Source organism: Seriola dumerili, unplaced genomic scaffold (genome assembly GCF_002260705.1).
Source record: "Seriola dumerili isolate Sdu_G_001 unplaced genomic scaffold, Sdu_1.0 BDQW01000807.1, whole genome shotgun sequence".
Taxonomy (NCBI): Eukaryota; Metazoa; Chordata; class Actinopteri; order Carangiformes; family Carangidae; genus Seriola; species Seriola dumerili.
Window position 1 is genome coordinate 516,628 of NW_019175062.1, and position 18,747 is coordinate 535,374.

An 18,747-nucleotide genomic window follows, 5' to 3' on the forward strand; every position below is an offset into this window, starting at 1 on the left:
AATAATTGAGTATGAAAAAGGTTAGGTTTGAATATTATGAATGTTAGAAACAATGTTGACTGTTGCGCACTGCTGAGTGTACCTGTGTTTTAGGGTTAATGAACAGCACTCCCTCAGGGCCCATGCTGACCACGCAGGGGGAGGGGCAGCCACGCAGGCTGACCTTCTGGGCCAAGAAAGTGTTGGAGCCAAACAAAGGCAGCGTGCTCATGAACTCTGAAAGATTCAGACAAATACAGTTATTATCAGTTATGATGTAAACAGGAGAGCAGAGGAGAGGAGAGGAAACAAGAGAGGAGAGGAGAGGAGGAGGTGCTACTCACTGATGAGTCGTATCTTGGCGTCCTGAGGACTGAGGGACTGCAGGGTGAGTATGTGACGCAGACACAGTGAATGGATCTCCTCAGCTTTAATGCTGATCCTGTCCTGTGAGGGCAGGTACTCCTTCACCTCTGGCCTGACAGACAAACACAATCACCCAGGTGTCAATAAACAAAACCCATACTTATATTTAGATGATGGTGGAGTTTGGCCATTTGTTTAATGATAATCGACTGATATTAGTTTGGTACACTACACGGCTTTGTCACAGTTCCTTAAATATATATAAATATATACATTTATCCTAATCCAAAATTCTGCTGATGTTATATGTTTATTATTATAACTGCACTTCCTGTATACAACGCTGGGGGCCTTACAGGAATAGTTGAACACTTTGGGAAATTTGCTTTCTTTCCAAAAGTGAGATGAGAAGATCAATATCAATCTCTTGTCTGTGTGTTAAGTTTTGAGCTGGAGTCAGGACATGGTTAGCCTAGCTTAGCATAAAGACCAGAGGCAGGGGGAAACTGCTAGCCTGGCTCTGTACCTGGTGGATGGATACACTGTCAGGAAATAGTACCAGCTACAAACTCCCCCTCAAACCGCAAAGTTTTATATTCCTGCTTCAGTGTTGGTGTATTCTTTAACTGGGCTAGCTGTTTCACTCTGCTTCCAGACATTATCCTAAGCTATGCTAACCAATGGACCAGTCTCCACAAATATTACAGTCCTGCATTGATCAGTATTGGATTACTGAGACTGAGACTCACAGTGAGGGGGGGTTCCCTTGTCCCTGAGCCAGATGCTGCAGAGCTGATAGCTCTGCTATGTGCTGGACTGATGGAGAACCATCTGCAGCCAGAGGAACCATCAGCCGCCAACTCAGGTAGTCACTCAGGAGCTACACACACACACACACACACACACACAGATAACATAGATAACAGTGAGATGGGAGCTGGAGCAGTGGTTAGAGAAGCTGCTGTGAAGTGAGCTGGTCACCTGCTGGTAGTGGAACTCCAGGTAGAGGTCGCTCCTGAAGGACAGGGGGCTCCTCCACATCACTCTCCTCAGAGACAAGAACATGGAGTTGTCGTCCAGCAGGAAGTCGAACAGATACTCCTCAGGATGGAGGGGGCGCACCAACCCGTCTGACGGAGGAGGAGCAGGACACCAATCTGTTAATCTGTTGTTTTATCTGTTTAACTCGCATCTGATGCGGCACATTAAAGGTTCACTCAGTTGTTCTGAAAGAGCCACATTTCAGCAGCAAATCCTCAGACTCCACACGTTATTATTGGATTGCCTTACTGAGCCTTTTCAGCACTAATAAACATTTTACTGTAACCGACTGTTTTGCGACACGGTCTACTCATGCAGCTTCGCCAGTTTAAGGTTTATCTTTTACGATTTATGTCAAAAATGATCTGTGTTACATCTGAAGGGAAATGTGGATGAAGCTAACGGTTAGCTTGCCTTGGGGCTGCGCTAAATTTCACCAGTTATCAGCCTATTAACGATAAAACACGGACAACAGACAAGATCATGCAGCGGTGACTTAAGATCAGGTCATTTACAAGAAAATCTAATTAAACCTCGGACAGAGCAGGCAAGGTGAAGCGACTTGATGCGGGTAGCTGATCATTCAAACTCCCAGCTGTAATATTTCCACGCAAGCTCACTATGCTTCCGCTGAAGTAATGGGCCTTGTTGCTTTTGGGGGGTGTTTGTGGAGTTAGGTGGTCCGTGAGTTTCGTTTGTGGTTAAGTCCTTGGTCAGAAAAAGTCTGACAAACACTGTAGGCTACTGGAGTTACATGAGAAAATACCTTATTCATGTAATTTTAGTGACGTGACCCTTTAAATTTGATCTTTTGACGGACAAAAGCATCTGTTTTTGTGTTAGATGTTCCAGAATTTCACTTTAGTCAGAGTAGAAAAGCTGCTGAATCAGCTGGAGGAGGAGGAGGAGGAGGAGGAAGGCATATAAATCCAAAAAACATCAATATATTTAACTCAGGATGAGGGCCTGTTGTAAACAACAAGCTACAGTTAAAATCTAAGATCTTAATCTAAGAATTTAAGAACAATTAAGATAACATCTTTGAATTAATATATGAGTCTAACACCGCTTCACTACATCACGTACATAGAGCATCAATCTAATTTACCTTTGAGTCTAATGGCGAGGATGACGAACTCTTTGATCTCTGCGGGTTCCGAGATACCCATGTTTTTACAGACGTCTGCTGCCGCATCTGCTGCCATCTAGTGGAAGATAAGAAAAACAACCACAGGGATGTTAACTGTACGCAAAAAGACAGATGGTTTGTTCAAAGATAAAGCAGGTTTAAATCAATCTTACAGTGAAGCTGCGTATCTTGATGGCGAAGTCTACGCCTCCTGGCAGCTGGAGAGGAGTACGGCGAAAGTTTTTGCCAGCCTGCAGGAAACCATAGCAAAAACAGTTGAAATACATCATCAGTGATTTGCTTTCATGTGCATTAGTGTGTATATTAACTTACCAGAATGGCTTCCATCTCGACATCTGAGGGGAGGCTACGGCGACCGCCAAAACTGAGAGTTCGCTGGAGGTTATCCTGACACAAGTGTGCCAGCTCTGAGGGCAAGACGTGGAAAGATTAGCATTTTTGTGGGAGTGTGTGTGTTATTTGCAGCTGATATGAGTGTGTATCCACTGTCTTGTGTTTCTCCTACCTTGGTAAGGGTGCTCGTAGTCCTGAGAGATGGTGTGTAGATGATGTGTGACGTACGGCTGAAGAGTACCAGAGCAGGAGAAGAACCCGGTCATCAGGCTGAGCAGCCGCCAGCCGAGGGTACAGCTGGATCTGTGGAGGTGACACACAATGTCAGACCATAACTAAGAAATAGTGAGAAGAAAGTCTGGAGTGATACTCTTGTTGCTGGTTAAGATTTTTGCTGTTTGGTTCTCAATGTTCGCCTGCTGTTGCTCTACCCTGTGTTTACTGTATATGTGCTGTAGAGTTTGGATGAAAATCACAGAAAATGTGAAAGCAGCACTTTCTTTTAGCACTACATTTTACAACTGCTGAACTACCGTATGCCTGTGCACTGGTGCACCCACGGAGCGCACTGTGTTATGCCGCAGCTGTAGGTCAGCTGAGTGAATCAGAAAGACAGCGCTGAACAGAATTTACTTTGGGTAATGTAAAGACCATTCATGAGTACCTCACAAACCCACGTCAAAAATCCGAACTATCCGTTTAAAGCATGGTGTACCTTTGGGTTCTCTTCACACAAAGGCAGATTGAAGTGGAATGAATGTATGACTTCTTTCAAACCTACTTACTTTATACATATATATGTGTATATATATATATATAAGTAAATCAACCAAGCATTAGTATATCAGCTTTAAGAATTTTCAGAACTTAAGGAATTAATCTATTTCCTGTCATTAGTTTGTATTAACTTGTGCTTGATATGATATAAAAATGTCAGAGACTCACTTGGTTGGGTTGTTGGTGGTCTGCCTGATGACCTGGCAGTAGATTTCATCTCTCAGCAGCTCCTTTTCCTTCCCTAGCTGAACAGAACAGAGAAACTCTTCTTTAAACCCCAAAGTCAAAGTCTCAGTCTATCTGAAATCCATCTATCTTACAGATATACAGTGTGAATGACACTGACCAGTAAGATATGGCTCAGGCAGTCTGACTGGGTGTTATTCTTCTTCATTGGTGTGTCACCCATGAACTGCATCAAGTCTGGAGGAGCAGATAAATGGAAGGATGACGGAGGAACAAACAAACAAAACAGTGGTCTCAGTGAATGTTAGCAGGATAGTGTGGATGAACTCACTCGTGAAGCACTGGACAGATAAATCATTGATTTCAGGATCATTGTAGAGGATGAGGGACTCCTGTATGGGGACCTGCATGAAAATAAAACATGCTTCAGTTAGTTCAATTTTATTTATTCAGGAAGTCTCACTAACATGGTTGTTCACTTTGACAGCTAAGGAAATTAAATATCTGGGAAACTTCGATAGCAAGCTGTTATATACAAAAGAACATACAGGTGTCCTGATGCCCTCTGGATGTCAGTGACGACTTCTGACCTTGTCATATATCTCTCAGTGTAGTAATGAATGGAATAACACTGGTAAATGATCTCCAGTGCAGTGGCCCAGACGGGTCAACACCACACAAAAGCCATAAAACGAATGCAAAAGCAACAACACAAATACAAAAGCCACAACACAAATGCAAAAGCCACAATACAAATGCAAACGCAACACCACAAATACAAAACGACACGAATACAAAAGCCACAACACAAATGCAAAAGCCACAACATGAATGAAAAAGCAATAACACAAATCCAAAAGCCACAACACAAATACAAAAGCCACAACACAAATACAAAAGCCACAACACAAATGCAAAAGCAACAACACAAATACAAAATGACACAAATGCAAAAGCAACAACACAAATGCAAAAGCCACAAGACAAAAGCAAAAGCAGTGGCTATTATCGATCCATCCTTATGGGACATCTTTAATAACAATCTGGGGATTTAATTTGAAACGTCTGACCCCTGATTTGGACCATGTCAAAGCAGAATCACTTAAAATGAGTAAGTGAGTAAACAACAGCAGTGGCAGCAGTTAATTCACTATGATCAGGTCTGCGGTGATTCTAGCATTTTAGACAGACGGCAGCTTAGACAAAGGCTTATTGTACACACGTACAGATGTGTTCACGGACAAAAAATGTAGGAGGAACAATTACACAACATGGGAAGTGATGATAGAGGGGTTGTACTGTTTTACCTCTGTGTGTTGAACCACCTCTGAAAAGTTCCTTCCACTGGCTGGCAGACCTGTACCCCCCACTCTTTAATAGAGAAATAACAGTAGCACAGAATTAACCACACCATGTTACATGAACCCAAACTACCTCAGTGGAATCAACAACATATTCAACATCTTTACATCATACCTAAAGTACTTAAGGGCAAACTTAGCCATGGCTGAGAGGATCTCCATGTCAAGTACTGAGCCCTGAATTGAGCTGTGTGCTGATCCTGACACCAATCCCTGTCCCAAACCCTGGGGCAAGGCCTCCCTGCTGGGCCGCTCTGAATCAGCACCGGCCATGCGTCTGCTGACGGGACCTGGAGATGGGTGGCCTTTGGGTGGACTGACAGGTGTAGCACCCCTCATGCTTTTCCTCCTATCATCTCTTCGGTCAAGGTGGAAGCAGTGGTAGTCCGGCGCCGCAGATGGCTGAGTGACTTCTTCTGGGAAAAGACCAGAGCGCCCTCCCATGGAACCGAAACGCCAGCCTATGGACCACACACAAAAAAAGTTATTTGATGGTAAATAGACCAGACAAAATCTAACCTGAGACTATCACAAACATACACTATATCTAGCATCATTGCAACTAGTGCAGTGTCTGTTCAAAATGTGCCTGTTGCTAGAGGCTGATTGCTTGACCTCACACTCAAAGTGCAGATGCAGTTGAGTTCCACCTTCCCTGGCATGTGCAGGGGCTTTAGGAATAATAAATAAAATGTCCAGATGCTGCACTGCCCTTGTAAAGTAGTTCCAGCTTTTCGTTCACATCAAGTAACGTAGAAAAGCAATATTATATTAGTGATATTTCTTTAGAACCACTCATCGAAAAACCTTCACTGTCAACACTGTGCTCCCTCAGGTCCTCAGCAATACACCCTGGAAGTTTGGAAGTGGATTGGATAAGCACTTGCTGAGAAAATTGACAGACAGACAGACAGACAGTTAGATAGTTAGACGAGTTCACCTGTCTGGAGTCCTTCCATTGGCAGCAGTTTGATGATGTCACCTCTGCTGAAACTGAGCAAACTCTTGTCATCTGTCACAAAACTCTTCAGGGCAACAACATGGCCAGAGTCCTAGAGAGCAGAGAGACAGACGTCCAGGAGGATGATACATGGACTCAAAGTGATAGGGCTCTGACACATGGTCATGGCCATGATGCCACAGAGCATTAAAAGGACAGATGATAAAATGAATGATGACGATAAAGAAACTACCTTGATGAGCTCCTGAAGGAATAGTCGGATCATGGCAGTGATCTGAGGGGCTCTGGTGGACTGCAGCACCAGGTTCTCACTCTTCAGTTCCAGCTCCACTCGGTCTGAACCCTGGAGGTCGACCGACAGCAACTCTGCAAAACTACAGTCATGCAGACCTGAGTTCAAATTCTGTGCAAGAGACATGAGCTACAAAGTTTAAAATGAAAGCAACGATATCAGATTGACTATAAAAAGTAGAGCTTGTAGTAGAATGAGTAGAGAATGAATATGAGAGAATTCCTAGGATATTATGAATTAAAGCTGCACTAATCCAAATGTTTATATCAACACTGGAAAAATGACTTTGTGTAATGTGAAATGTGTCATTTGTACTGATGGACCCACAGAGGATTATCACCAACTCTGCAGTTCGTCTCAGGCTTTAGAGCCTGGAATTTCACAGTTTGAGTTTACTCTCACCGCTCTCATCAACATCATTTAACTGCTTTCAAAGTTAATGACCCAGAGGAGAACTTGGCAGCTACAGAGCCAGATATTTCTCTTCAATAGAGACCTGTCTGTGTGGCTGTGACATCAGAGCTCACCTGTGAGCCCGCAGCAAGAGGGAGGCATTAAAAAGCAAGTATTTCCCTCATTCGTTTCAAAGATCAATGTTTGGATTAAATACAGAACATTTTTATTATCTGAGCCCAACTGTTACTTCCTTCTTTAAAATGACTTGATTTGGCTTTGAGAGGCATTTTCTTGTGTAGTGATAAATTTGTTTAATAAAATGACAACAATCATAAATAGGCTAACAACACCTGATCCCAGGAATTTAAATATAATATCAACTGAATTTTGTTTTCAGTTCTGTGGGATCAAATCTCTGAAACCACTTTCCCATTCACTTGAATGGTAAAGTGATCTCCGACTTTTGCCAGGCCCACTACTACTATTGCCAGCCTGCAGCTAGTCAACAATGCATAATGCAGTTTGAAGTTGAAGGTTGCTAGATCATGGTTGAGTATCCCCAATATCCCAGTCTTTTAGTCTTTATCATAATAACCAATGTGCACGGCGCTGCCCTGGCCACTGGGAGTAATCTGGGCTTCAGTGTCTTTCCCAAGGACACTTTCATTCTGCTGGGTATCAAACTGCCAACTGCCAAGTCAGATAGAGGCCACAGTAGATTTCATGCATTGTTTATTTCAGAATGGCCCTTAGAGACTGAATCTGCAATGGTGTTGCAAGTATGTTTAATTTGTGTTTATTCTCACAATAACATTTATATATGGTTCCAAAGCCATTCCTTATATCTTGAAATCCCATTTAGGTTGGGACAAATGTTTAGCATGAAACATAAATGAAAACTTATTAATTTCCTCAAACTCAAACCATTTTAAACAAAGTGATTTAACAAAGTGATGATCTGTTGTGTTGGATCAGTTGCTTGTTTACCTGTAGCCTCTAAGCAGACGGAGATGTTTGGGGATGATGCCTGATGCTCTGATGACCTTCAAGAGATGAATCCCACGATGAGAGACACCCAGCACCTGAGCATCCCCACCGTCCGCCTGCAACAAGTACACACAGGGGAGGGAAAGGTGTTTTTAATATTTGTAAATGGTGAACAGTCACTCTACTTCTGTAGAAATCCAACAACTAATGACATTAATGTGTGAAACACTTTGACAGAGTGAAAACATGTTTTTAGAAATGTATAAATATATGGTCCAACAATTTGCAATGCATGTCAGTACAAATATCAAACCAGGAAGTCCAATGAACTCTTTGTGGTGAGGCACAGATCAGGACAGAAGACAGGAGAGTTTGAACCCATTTCTAAAGCTCGGAGTGTTCCCAGCAGCGCAGGGGCCTCAATAACTGTGAACTGGAAGAAGTTCAGAACCAGGACTCTCCCTAGAGTTGACCGCCACTGCCAGAACTCCAAGGACCAAGAGCACTGATCACTTTACACCAGTTGAAAAAAACTTTACATTGGCTTCTAGTCATTTATGGAATCAATCTTAAAGTGCTGCTAATTTATAAATCTCTCAGCAAACTCAGGTCAAAATATGTTTCTTAGATCTTTAGGAGAAAGTCAGCTCGAGTCCGAACCAAACAGGACAAAGCTGCTTTTTGCTGCAATGCTGCACAAAGATGGAACAAGCCAACAACCAAACGTTCCTCAACTCAAGACATTTTTTGCTCTAAATTGGTTCTGTTGGTTTCTCTTCTGCACTTTCATTTCTTTTGTTGCATTTGGGAAAACGTAAAAATCATCACCGCACTGTAACTGTATTTCATTCATTTTATTCTATCTTAATTAGTTTTATTCTGGTTCATATTGCTTGCTGTATTTATTCCTCCGTGCAGGCGACAGTCAGAGGTGGAGGCATATTGTTTTCAGGTTGTCCGTCCGTTCATCCCATTCTCGTGGACACGATATCTCTGTAATGCCTGGACATTTTCAAATTTGGCACAATCATTCACAAGAACTCAAGGATAAAGGGATTAGATTTTGGTGGTCAAAGGTCAAAGGTCAAGGTCATTGTGACCTCCCAAAACATGATTTTGGTCTTGTGAATGCAATATCTCAAGCCATTACTCAAGACTTCACACAGCAATTATGAAAAAAATTCACAAAAATGGTCATAAAGACTCTGGATAAACAAGGATGTAACCTGAAACTAGTCTGAGTGGAGGAGGCAGACAAACATGAGGAGGTGATTCTAGTTGAATGTTGTTCTAATATTTTTTTTCTACTTTTAAATTTGCCTCTGTGTGTGGAATGTGCTTTATGAATGTAGCTGCAATGTCATATAATAATAGATCCTACAATGCTTTCATCTCACCTTCACAGGGAACAGTCGACTGAAGTAGTTTTCCCAGTTGTCTCGAGCGGCCATGACAATCCTCTTCTTCATGAGGTCATCCTGGATGGTGCTTATAGTCGTTCCCACACTGAAATTGGCTATGGAGGGACGAACGGTAAAAATGATAGTGAGTGATCCCCTTGCATGCTGAAACAGAATATTCCCTCCATCCTCTGATAGAGAGAGATCCTGATGTTTTTCTCAGCTTGTATTATGAACATTTTATTTGACACTGCAACAACTGCAGCATCCAGCCTGCTGATAATCTGTCACAACCCTCACCCAGCAGATCCTTCATCTTCCTCCTCTCCTCTCTGCTGATCCTCACACAGCCATCAGAGTATGTGTCCCTCATGATCTTAAAAACATTACACAACAGCAATGTCAGTGTGAGAGTTTACTGCCTCTAAAGTGGATGGGGGGTAATTAGCATTGAACTGAAGAATACTGTAGATAAATATACAGTGTATCAGACAACTTTAAATCCACTAACCTGTTCACACAGCAGGTTGAGGATGTAAGGCTGGTTGAACATCTCTCTGGGATAAAACACCTGGAGACAAATACATTAGACTTATGGTTAGAGAAGTGGGCTTTTATAGAAGTGAGGTGTCCAGTTCAAATCTAATGTGTAGTGAACAGAGTGAAAACAGCTGTGTTTTTCCTTGTTATGTCTCCTGGTGCAGGTGGTGCAGATGAAAAGTTAATAATCTATATATGTTATACAGTAAATATTCATTCTATGGTGGGTCAGGGTTAGATTTTAACAACACGTGTGCTGCAAACACTCACAACACAACGGAAGTGTTTCCGGGGGACACTAAAAAGTGATGAACCTGACTGGGACGCACTTGTTGTTCAATACTTTTCACTTCAAAAGTCACAAAGCATTGAACAAGGAGTTACTTTTTGCCTTAATTCAATAGCAATAGTGTGTGTGAGAGAGAGAGAGAGAGAGAGAGAGAGAGAGAGAGAGAGAGAGAGAGAGAGAGAGAGAGAGAGGATGATATACAGCATATGGTCTTGGGTTGAACTCGACCCACACTGCTGTGGTGAGGACTACACCTTCAGCGGCCCACGCTTGTGTCTGCTCAGGGCCACCGTATAAAAAGTCATTGTAGGTCACAGCGGAGCCTTTGCGTATGCCTCCTCCCCAATCTCAACTACAAGTTGGATAGACCTGTGCATCGCGCAAGTTGATTGGTTGATTCGACTCCTGTCTGGAGGGGTGGAGAGGAGGCGGGGTTTGAAAATGGAGACGAAAACAAAAGCGTACCGCATACAGGTATAAAAGAAAGAGCTGAACAATGTATCCAAGCAACCGCTGTGCACTGCACAGTGGTCTGTGTGCAGCACAGACGGGTGAGATTCTATGCTGAAGATGAAGGTGAATGTTAGTCAGGCTGCTGCTGCTGCTGGAGAGGTCAGTGAGCACAAACATCAGCGAGGACCTGTGAGGATATGTCACTGTCCTGTCTCTCCATGTTGATACACGTCAACTCTCCAGAAAAGCAGCACATTCCGGCTGCAGGATACTGACTATGATTCCTTCTTCAGGACGTGTGTGGTTTGTTCTGAGACATGATGCTCCACATGCTTTACTTTGTCCCTACCCACTGCTGTGTGCACAGACCATCTAAGGGCAAATGGCTGAAATCAGAAACAACTTTCAGGAGGGGGTACAGGCCATTTTAGAGATGAAGGATTTTAGTCGTCGGACGTCTGGATCTGAAGTTATCAGAGAAACAAGCTGAGGAAATGTTAGACAGCTCAGCTCCCTGCTGCTCATCCTGTGTCTGTTGAACAGTGTCGGTTAATCACTGATTTTTAAATGTAAACTGCTTTATTCTGTGTTTCTACTGGTTTTAACCCCCTGGTGTGTTTGTTACGGAGAGGAGGAAATCTCTGTGGATAATTCAGCTGCTGGAGCTGATGGATCATAAGTTATCAAAGAAACAATCGAAACAAAGGTTACATAGAAGAAGAAGAAGAAGAAGAAGAAGAAGGAGAGGAAAATATGGGATAAGTGAATGACTGGTCTCCTGATAAGTGTGTGTGTGTGTGTGTGTGTGTGTGTGTGTGTGTGTGTGTGTGTGTGTGTGTGTGTGTGTGTGTGTGTATTTCTAACTTCTTTTCGCATGAACACTTTTCCTGGCATGTTGGAGTGAGAGAAGTAGACACCAGCAGAAAAGCGCTGGAGCGTGGAGCGAATGCCGTCCTCCTCTGGCAGCATCACAGCTTCAGGTACTAAACAGTAGATGAAGGGCACATGAATGAAATTGCTTGTTAGCAACATTTGTCAGCTAAAACATGAGATCATATAAGAGGCTTTTTAATCCTGGTAAACATAATGTCTGGAAAATACGATGCAAGCAGCACGTACTGAGAGATGGGGCAGCCATGGGTGGTGGGTCAGGGATCTCCTGCAGGTTGGATGCTAGGTGTAGAGGAGGCGGTGGGGAGTCGGGGGGAGCAGGCGGAAGGTGGTTGGAGCGCTGAGAGCCGAACAGGTCTTCCAGGGAGCGCTGCTTCTGCTTCATGTTGCTGGAGATGACGCGTGGGCACCTGGTGGAGGGAGGTGAAGACGAAGGGGAACAGAGAGGAGACTGGTCCGTCTCAGGCTTCCCGGGCGGTGGAGGCGGCACCCACTTCTTCTGCAGGCAGGAAAGACGGACAGGAAAATGTGAGGATGTATCAAACAGTATACAGTGGCTTCAGAGAGTATTGATTTTATACTGACTATGTCCCCAACCTTTCCACGCCATCCTAAATACAATGTGAAAATGCTCCTTGTACCTCATTACATTTAAAACATGTGTCAGGCATATTACTGTTAGGCTATATTTATTCAGTTGGACAGGTGGTTACATAAGTTCACATCAACCAATTATATTGATGTAGCTTTAAATTGGTGTGGCCTGTTTGTGTCTCAGTCTCCTCACGTTAATGTTGTTCCAGTTATTATTTGGAATGTCACCTTTTAAATCTTCCTCCACTCATCAAGTTTGGAGACTGAGGTTTCAATAGAACCAGATGCAGCCAGTTGTATATTAATGATATCAAATTATTACTGTTGCAGTTCTTGATAATAATTGGATGAAAGTGCAGGAATTACCAATGACTGGTTTCGCAAAGAGGAGATAAAATCTCCTCAATTGCAGATTTTTGAAGAAATAATTCTTTATATATTTCTTTTCCTCTTACCATGTATTAACCATATAAAGCACTGTAGAGCAGTATGTGCTCCTATACAGATCCAAATGTAATGGTAGCTGAACGGAGTATGAGTGTCTTCAATAGAGGAATAGAACATTATGGCACTCAACTGTGCCTCCAAATATTACCAAAGATTTGGATATTTCAACAGAGACAGGCAAACTCTAGGACACCTCTTATTCTAAATACGTTTGTACTGAGTGATCTCTCCCTGTCAGTGTAACAGGAAGAGACATCTATCGTTCTATGGACTTAAATACTGATTCCGTTATTTTATCGACGCTATATTCTCCAGCTGATGTATTATTTTGATACAAAAACAAATAAAATTGATTAAGACCGTGTTGGTCAGGATCTTGACTCTCATTTTCATCTTGCGACATAAGTGATGATTTTGGAACATTCTTTTTTATCAAACAGAGATTTTATCAAACATGAGGGTGGATTCATTTCTGGACAACTCTGACCTTGTGATTTGACACTGGTGCTTTGTCTTTGAGTTTAGCCAGAGCTTCCTCTTTGGGGTCACTCCTCTTTACAAAGTGCTTTACAGGATGTCTGTGAAGAGAGTAAAAACAGTATATGACAGACATTACAGACGGCATTACATATACAGTGCTAACATCCTTCTTCTATTATATTTTCTGCAGGAAAAGAAGAGAAAGCGCAGAATGAGGTTTACTCCCATTCAGAAGTTTTAATTCACACAGTTGGTGTAGAGAGGGTCCAGGCAGGATGCAGCTGGATGTTAGATATGATGAAACTTTGTTCAAGATGGAGAACTGGAACTGACCTGACAGGCTCAAAGGGTTTGGGGTCTGGTTGTGGTCGGTTGTTATACTGTTTGATGATTTCTCGGATGTTGGAGGTGGGTTCGACCTCAGGCTTGATAGGTTTAGGTTTTGCTTTCGGGGGGTTTGCTTCCCTGGCAGGAGGGTCATGGGCAGGCTTCACTGTGGGATAAGAGAAACAGAATAAAATAAAAAACAACTCCTTCTCCTTTAGGGCTAATCTATCCTTGACTAGTGATTCCACAAAATACTACAGTATCTAGCCCCCTGAACTTGTTTCATCATCTTACCTTTAGGTTTGGGTTTTGTAGGTGGGGGTGATGGAGGAGATAATGGCGGGGAGCGTTGCTGCTGTCTGGGTGGGTTGGAGGGCGGCAGCCGCCGAGGCTTTTGGGGTTTGATTTCACCGTTGGGCTGAGCGCCTTCAGGACAATGGAAGAGAGAGATGGTGAGGAATGAAGAAAACCAAAAATATATTGCTGTAAGCATGATGATGCAGCATGACAAAGTGCTATGTAAAGCATTTAAACATCAGTGAGCGAAGCCTTTACAACTTATAATATGAGTCTAACTAATGGCTGTTTTGTCAGATTGACTTACCGATCTTTTGGAAGTACGCCTTCTTGTCACGGAAAGACTGCAGGTCATCTGGATCTGGTAAGTCCACTTCTCTCTCGGGCTGTGGAGGAAGTGGACCCACACACACACACACACACACACACACACACACACACACACACACACACACACACACACAGTTTCTTTATTGTCAACAAATCACATGTGCAACTAAATGACTATGAATGTATCTCTATGTATGGTCTGTGTATCCAAGGCTTGATCTTATTCCTCTGTGTCATAGGGTGCATCACTGTGGGTCTGAGTCACACTGTGGCGCTGGGCGACATGTTCCTTCTGGGTTGGGCTCATATTCAGTATTATTGAATGTCACGGTATTTCCCCCTATATGCAAGATTTTTCATAATGTGTCATAAGTGGCAGCATGGCTTATAGCAGAAACATAAAATACAACAATACCCATAATATCGTATATTGCAATATTTGAGCTTGACTGTATCGAGGTCAGGACACACACACACACACACACACACACACACACTGGACAAAGGCTTCTCCTCCTTACAAATCCCAATTTAACCCAGGATCGAGATATTACATTTTGGATATCGCCCAAGGTTAGTTCTCCGAACACTAGTTCATGCTCTATTCACTAGAACACCAAATGTGTATTGATCCACGGCTGAAAATAGTCCCCAACAAACCCACTAAGTCCTCCTGTTTGAGTGACATTCGATTAAATACTACAGTGAGCAGCTGTTTCAGGAAAATACTTTACCTTTTTTTTTAAAATATGAAACTATATAATTGTGAGGAGTTTTTAAAGATTTCTGTCCCCAGTTGCAACCAATGGGGTTGGGTCTGTGAGCCGCATACAGGGTAGGGGGAATCAGAAAGTCCTGAGAGAGGGACTAAAACGCCGGTTTTGATGTTGTCCTGGGTTTTGTTGACTGTAAAAATGATTTGTTTGTGAAGATAATATAAAACATCATCTACATACAACTTGAGCACGCAGACTGGACCAAATAATACACAAGGGAAAATGGGCTACTGCAACAGCAACAGGTAAAACAATAAAGTAGAGATGTCAGAGGTTGAGAGAACAACAACCAGATGGGAAGGTATAAACCTGAACACAAATAGTTCGTAGAAGAAACTTTAAAAACAGAAAGCAGTAAAGAATCAGGCAGTGCAGATAAGGATGTGTAAATAAGCACATTATGAAAATATTAAGTATATACCTCTGGCTCAGGCTCCCTGTAGTTGGAGGTGAATTTACGTGCAGGTGTTTTGGGTGGGGGAGGTGGGGGTGAGGGAGCTCGAGGGGAGGGTGAACGAGAGCGCTCCCTGGAGCGCCGATTGGACTGTCGTCTTCGCTGCCTCCTCTCCTCCTCCTCCTCCTCCTGCTGCTGCTGCTTCCTCTCCTGCTCCTTCTTTCTCTGCTCCTCCTTCTTCAGCTGCTGCTCCTGCTTCTTCTGTTGCTCCTGAATCTGCTGCTGGGACAGATTCATTGCCTGCAGGGTCATCTGCTGCGCCTGAACAGAGGGAAGGTAGACATTGGCAGGAGGGAGGGGGGCAAATACAGGAGGAAATAATTTACCATCATGCTATAGAAATAGTATGCTGAGGGTGGTCTGCTCACCATAAGTAAAGCCTGCTGGTTGATGAGGGCCTGCTGTGTTGCTGATGTCTGCATGGGGTCAGAGGCAGGAGGAGCAGACATGGCAGTCTGACCCATCATCATGGCTGCAGGGATGATATAGAAGCATACACAATGGAAAATATTATTTTTCACTTTGCATACAAATGAATAGATTCACTAAGTTATGGTCAAAATGGGTTTCCTACGTACGATGGTCTCAGCCACACTATATGGAGTTAAATCTGATGGTAAAATAGTATGGGAAAAATCTATTGGATACATATTGTCTATAAAAAAGGAAAAAAAGAAAATGTTGAGAAGAGTTCTAATACTTTGTAACTGTAAGGCTATTTCTCTGTTACTGGTGAAATGTTCTCAATTATCCTCCTTCTGTAATTAAATAGATGAAAGGTTCATGTAGGGAGGATTACCTGGCATGGTTGGCATGGCTGTCATGGTTGGCATCATGGGAGCTGCACCATAGCTGGGCATTGAAGGGTTAACTGGCATTCCTGGAGAGAAACAAAACAGATTACAAAACTGATCAGTCAGTCTTTTCCAAGCACCGAAGGCTTGAGAAAATCTGTACAACAGATGGCAACACATGAACCTTCTACTTACCCATAGGATAGCTTGGCATTGTCATAGGCACACCTGAAAAACAGTTTTTATAGGCAACATTTAGTCTCAACTGGATTGTAGTTGCATTTGTAAATGTACTTCATTTGTCAAGTAGACATGTAGACTGTATTACTGTTTCCTGAACAGGAAAAAACTGAACTTTTTTAATATCACATACATGTTTCAAGACCATACTGGCTAATGCATGAAAGTACAATAGAAAACCAGGGATGATAGAGCGTAGAACCCTGTTTCCCAGCCTGTTGCAACTGGGCCGACAAATCATTTGCAAAACAGTACAATTTTGGTGAAAAGACATAATCATAAAAAAAAATAAAATAATAACAATAATAATGTTTTTAAACGTTTTAAAACAAAAATGTTCTTTACATTAAAAATGTTGAAAAACTCCTTCCATTGTTTTTTTTCTTGTATTAAGGTCTATCACTGTGTCGATACCAGTGATAGGAACTTTAATGTTGTCACATCTTATACTTGTTTGCTATCTCAGTCTGATTGTAAGCTAACATCTTACATCCATGGTAAAAACTGGAGTATCAAAATAGGTTAGCAACAGGAAGAATTAAAAGGAAAGACTCAGGAGACAGATGGTGAATCAACAAGTGAACTTTAACCAAACAAACAAGAACATTTGAGCTTCCCCTGCTTTCAGTTTAGTCCTGATCCCATACATGCTCATGGACTGCATGGGTCCAATCCCTCCTCCTCCTCTCATCCTGCCGGTTTTAGCATGGCTACTCTGTCCATGTCCTGCACACGACACATATAGACACACAAACATGAATGAGTCATTACATTACACTGTGAGATGAGGAGGAAACACAACCCAGTGACTCCACACTCTCTCAGTAATAAGATACAACCAGAGATACACAATCCAACAGGAGCAGTCGACACACTCTTAGACACAGGTTGACACAACCTTCACAACTAACCACAGGTTAAAGTTTACATCATGAGATAAATCTGATGACATCACTCACCGGAGGGCCTTGGTCGAATAGGGATCAAACAAGTCGTCAACGTAGGCGATCCATCTGTGCGACCACGCCCTACAAACAGGTGGAGAACAGAGGTTGAAGGACACGTGTACTGAGTTGTGTATATGTACCGTGGCTGATCACGGCTGTGAATACCTGCTTGTAAACCCCACAGTAACGTGAGTTATAATACTCTTTATGACAACAAATTATTTCCACCATGTTAGTAATCAGTTCATGTAAACCTACACTTGATACACATCACAAAACAGTGATTACAGCCTAATCTATCTTGAGTTGAAGTAACTGGAGACCAAACTTTTACTTTTTTACACTACATGTAGATCATAAACCCTCAAATAAAAAGACTTGTTGAAATTGGGTGAGAAATATAAACATTATAAAGCTTTTCATCCAGAAAAACTTGCAGCTCCTCTGTTTATTCCTATATGTTTACAGAGCGGTGTAGCCCGGTCCAACTAGGTGGCAATGTTGACGTATCGCAGCAACGGGCTGAAGCGACCAACGCGCCGTGTTTGTCTAATATGTCTTATGATAATGCACATTTGCTACAGTAAAGAAGGGAACAGTGCGACCATGTTTGTTAGTTCTTAATAAGAATAGAACAAACCATGTGATATAGTACATACAGTAAAGTGCACAAAATGAGCGTTACTTTTCTGGCCTGTGCAACGCTCAGTTCAGGTGCAGAAACCATGGATTGACAGTAACACCACCTTCCTGTGGATAATCTATTCTCCATGGGTTTCCCTCATAAGGAGGCAGCCCAGGAGCTTGGACTGGAGGTGCAGGTGGGATGAAGTTCATCCATAATCTGTAGCTGGCATCTGGAGGGAAAGAGACACAGAGATGCTCACCATGGAATTCTGGACTTGCCGCAAAAAACGACACACTCGTTCACTGCTCTACCTGTCTCCGTGGCTGCTGAACAGGTAGTCAGAGTTTGTAGAAGAGGGTGTTCCTGGTGGAGGCAGCACTCTCAGCTTCTGCTCCAGGCCAAGCAGATCATGACAAAGTCTGAACCAGTCAGATCCGACCAGCCTTCATCTGTCAGAAGAGACATTGACCAGCCCTGCACCGCCTCTGACACACCTCTGTGACACAGCAACAGCACATGGAGCAGGACAATCAGGGAGGATGTACAGTTAGGAACTTATTAAGCAAAGTGAGGTAAAGTAAATACACTATATGACTGACAGTAGGTGAGCACCTGGAATGGAGAAGCCATGAGGCCAGCTGCTCTCCAGTAGTCCATGACTCCACTTCAGTTGTTAGCTCTCATCTGAAAAAAAACATGGAGGATGTTATTTTTTACTTTGATATTGGAAGCTAAAAACAACCAAATTAGGACAGTACAGTGCAGAATTGATCAGTTTCACCATTGAAGGTGTGTTACGTCCAGCAGCATGGTGCCCTTCCTCTGACTGGCAGTCCACCTCAGCTGGGTGGGGGGTAGGTGCGGGCAGTGGGAGCTGGGAGCTGCAAGATGTCAGCAGTTTGTGTTGGCACAGTGAGCGGTACTCCCCTGGACCGTGGTCAACACATACCTGCAAGAGAAACACTGAGTTATGTTCAGACAAGATGAAGTGGTTTTCAGACAGGTGTATAAATACACAACTAATAGTTGTA

General features: G+C 42.8%; 1 protein-coding gene across 1 annotated transcript in view; it reads right to left on the reverse strand.

Annotated features, from left to right (window-relative positions):
- The window catches only part of myo15b (myosin XVB), a 55,406-nt gene that overhangs the window by 1,602 nt on the left and 35,057 nt on the right, over positions 1–18,747 (reverse strand). The window contains 40 exon segments of the mRNA XM_022766011.1: positions 83–216; positions 324–457; positions 1,095–1,225; positions 1,327–1,475; positions 2,495–2,591; positions 2,689–2,766; positions 2,849–2,943; positions 3,042–3,172; positions 3,815–3,891; positions 3,993–4,069; positions 4,164–4,236; positions 5,140–5,203; positions 5,309–5,445; positions 5,515–5,654; positions 6,134–6,245; positions 6,387–6,528; positions 7,830–7,945; positions 9,227–9,345; positions 9,530–9,605; positions 9,741–9,800; positions 11,376–11,485; positions 11,631–11,901; positions 12,931–13,021; positions 13,257–13,411; positions 13,528–13,676; positions 13,855–13,933; positions 15,075–15,368; positions 15,476–15,579; positions 15,907–15,987; positions 16,097–16,134; positions 16,783–16,841; positions 16,844–16,867; positions 17,101–17,120; positions 17,123–17,169; positions 18,028–18,127; positions 18,130–18,212; positions 18,329–18,400; positions 18,498–18,564; positions 18,567–18,602; positions 18,605–18,665. Of these exon segments, the coding sequence (XP_022621732.1) occupies positions 83–216; positions 324–457; positions 1,095–1,225; positions 1,327–1,475; positions 2,495–2,591; positions 2,689–2,766; positions 2,849–2,943; positions 3,042–3,172; positions 3,815–3,891; positions 3,993–4,069; positions 4,164–4,236; positions 5,140–5,203; positions 5,309–5,445; positions 5,515–5,654; positions 6,134–6,245; positions 6,387–6,528; positions 7,830–7,945; positions 9,227–9,345; positions 9,530–9,605; positions 9,741–9,800; positions 11,376–11,485; positions 11,631–11,901; positions 12,931–13,021; positions 13,257–13,411; positions 13,528–13,676; positions 13,855–13,933; positions 15,075–15,368; positions 15,476–15,579; positions 15,907–15,987; positions 16,097–16,134; positions 16,783–16,841; positions 16,844–16,867; positions 17,101–17,120; positions 17,123–17,169; positions 18,028–18,127; positions 18,130–18,212; positions 18,329–18,400; positions 18,498–18,564; positions 18,567–18,602; positions 18,605–18,665 (4,083 nt within the window).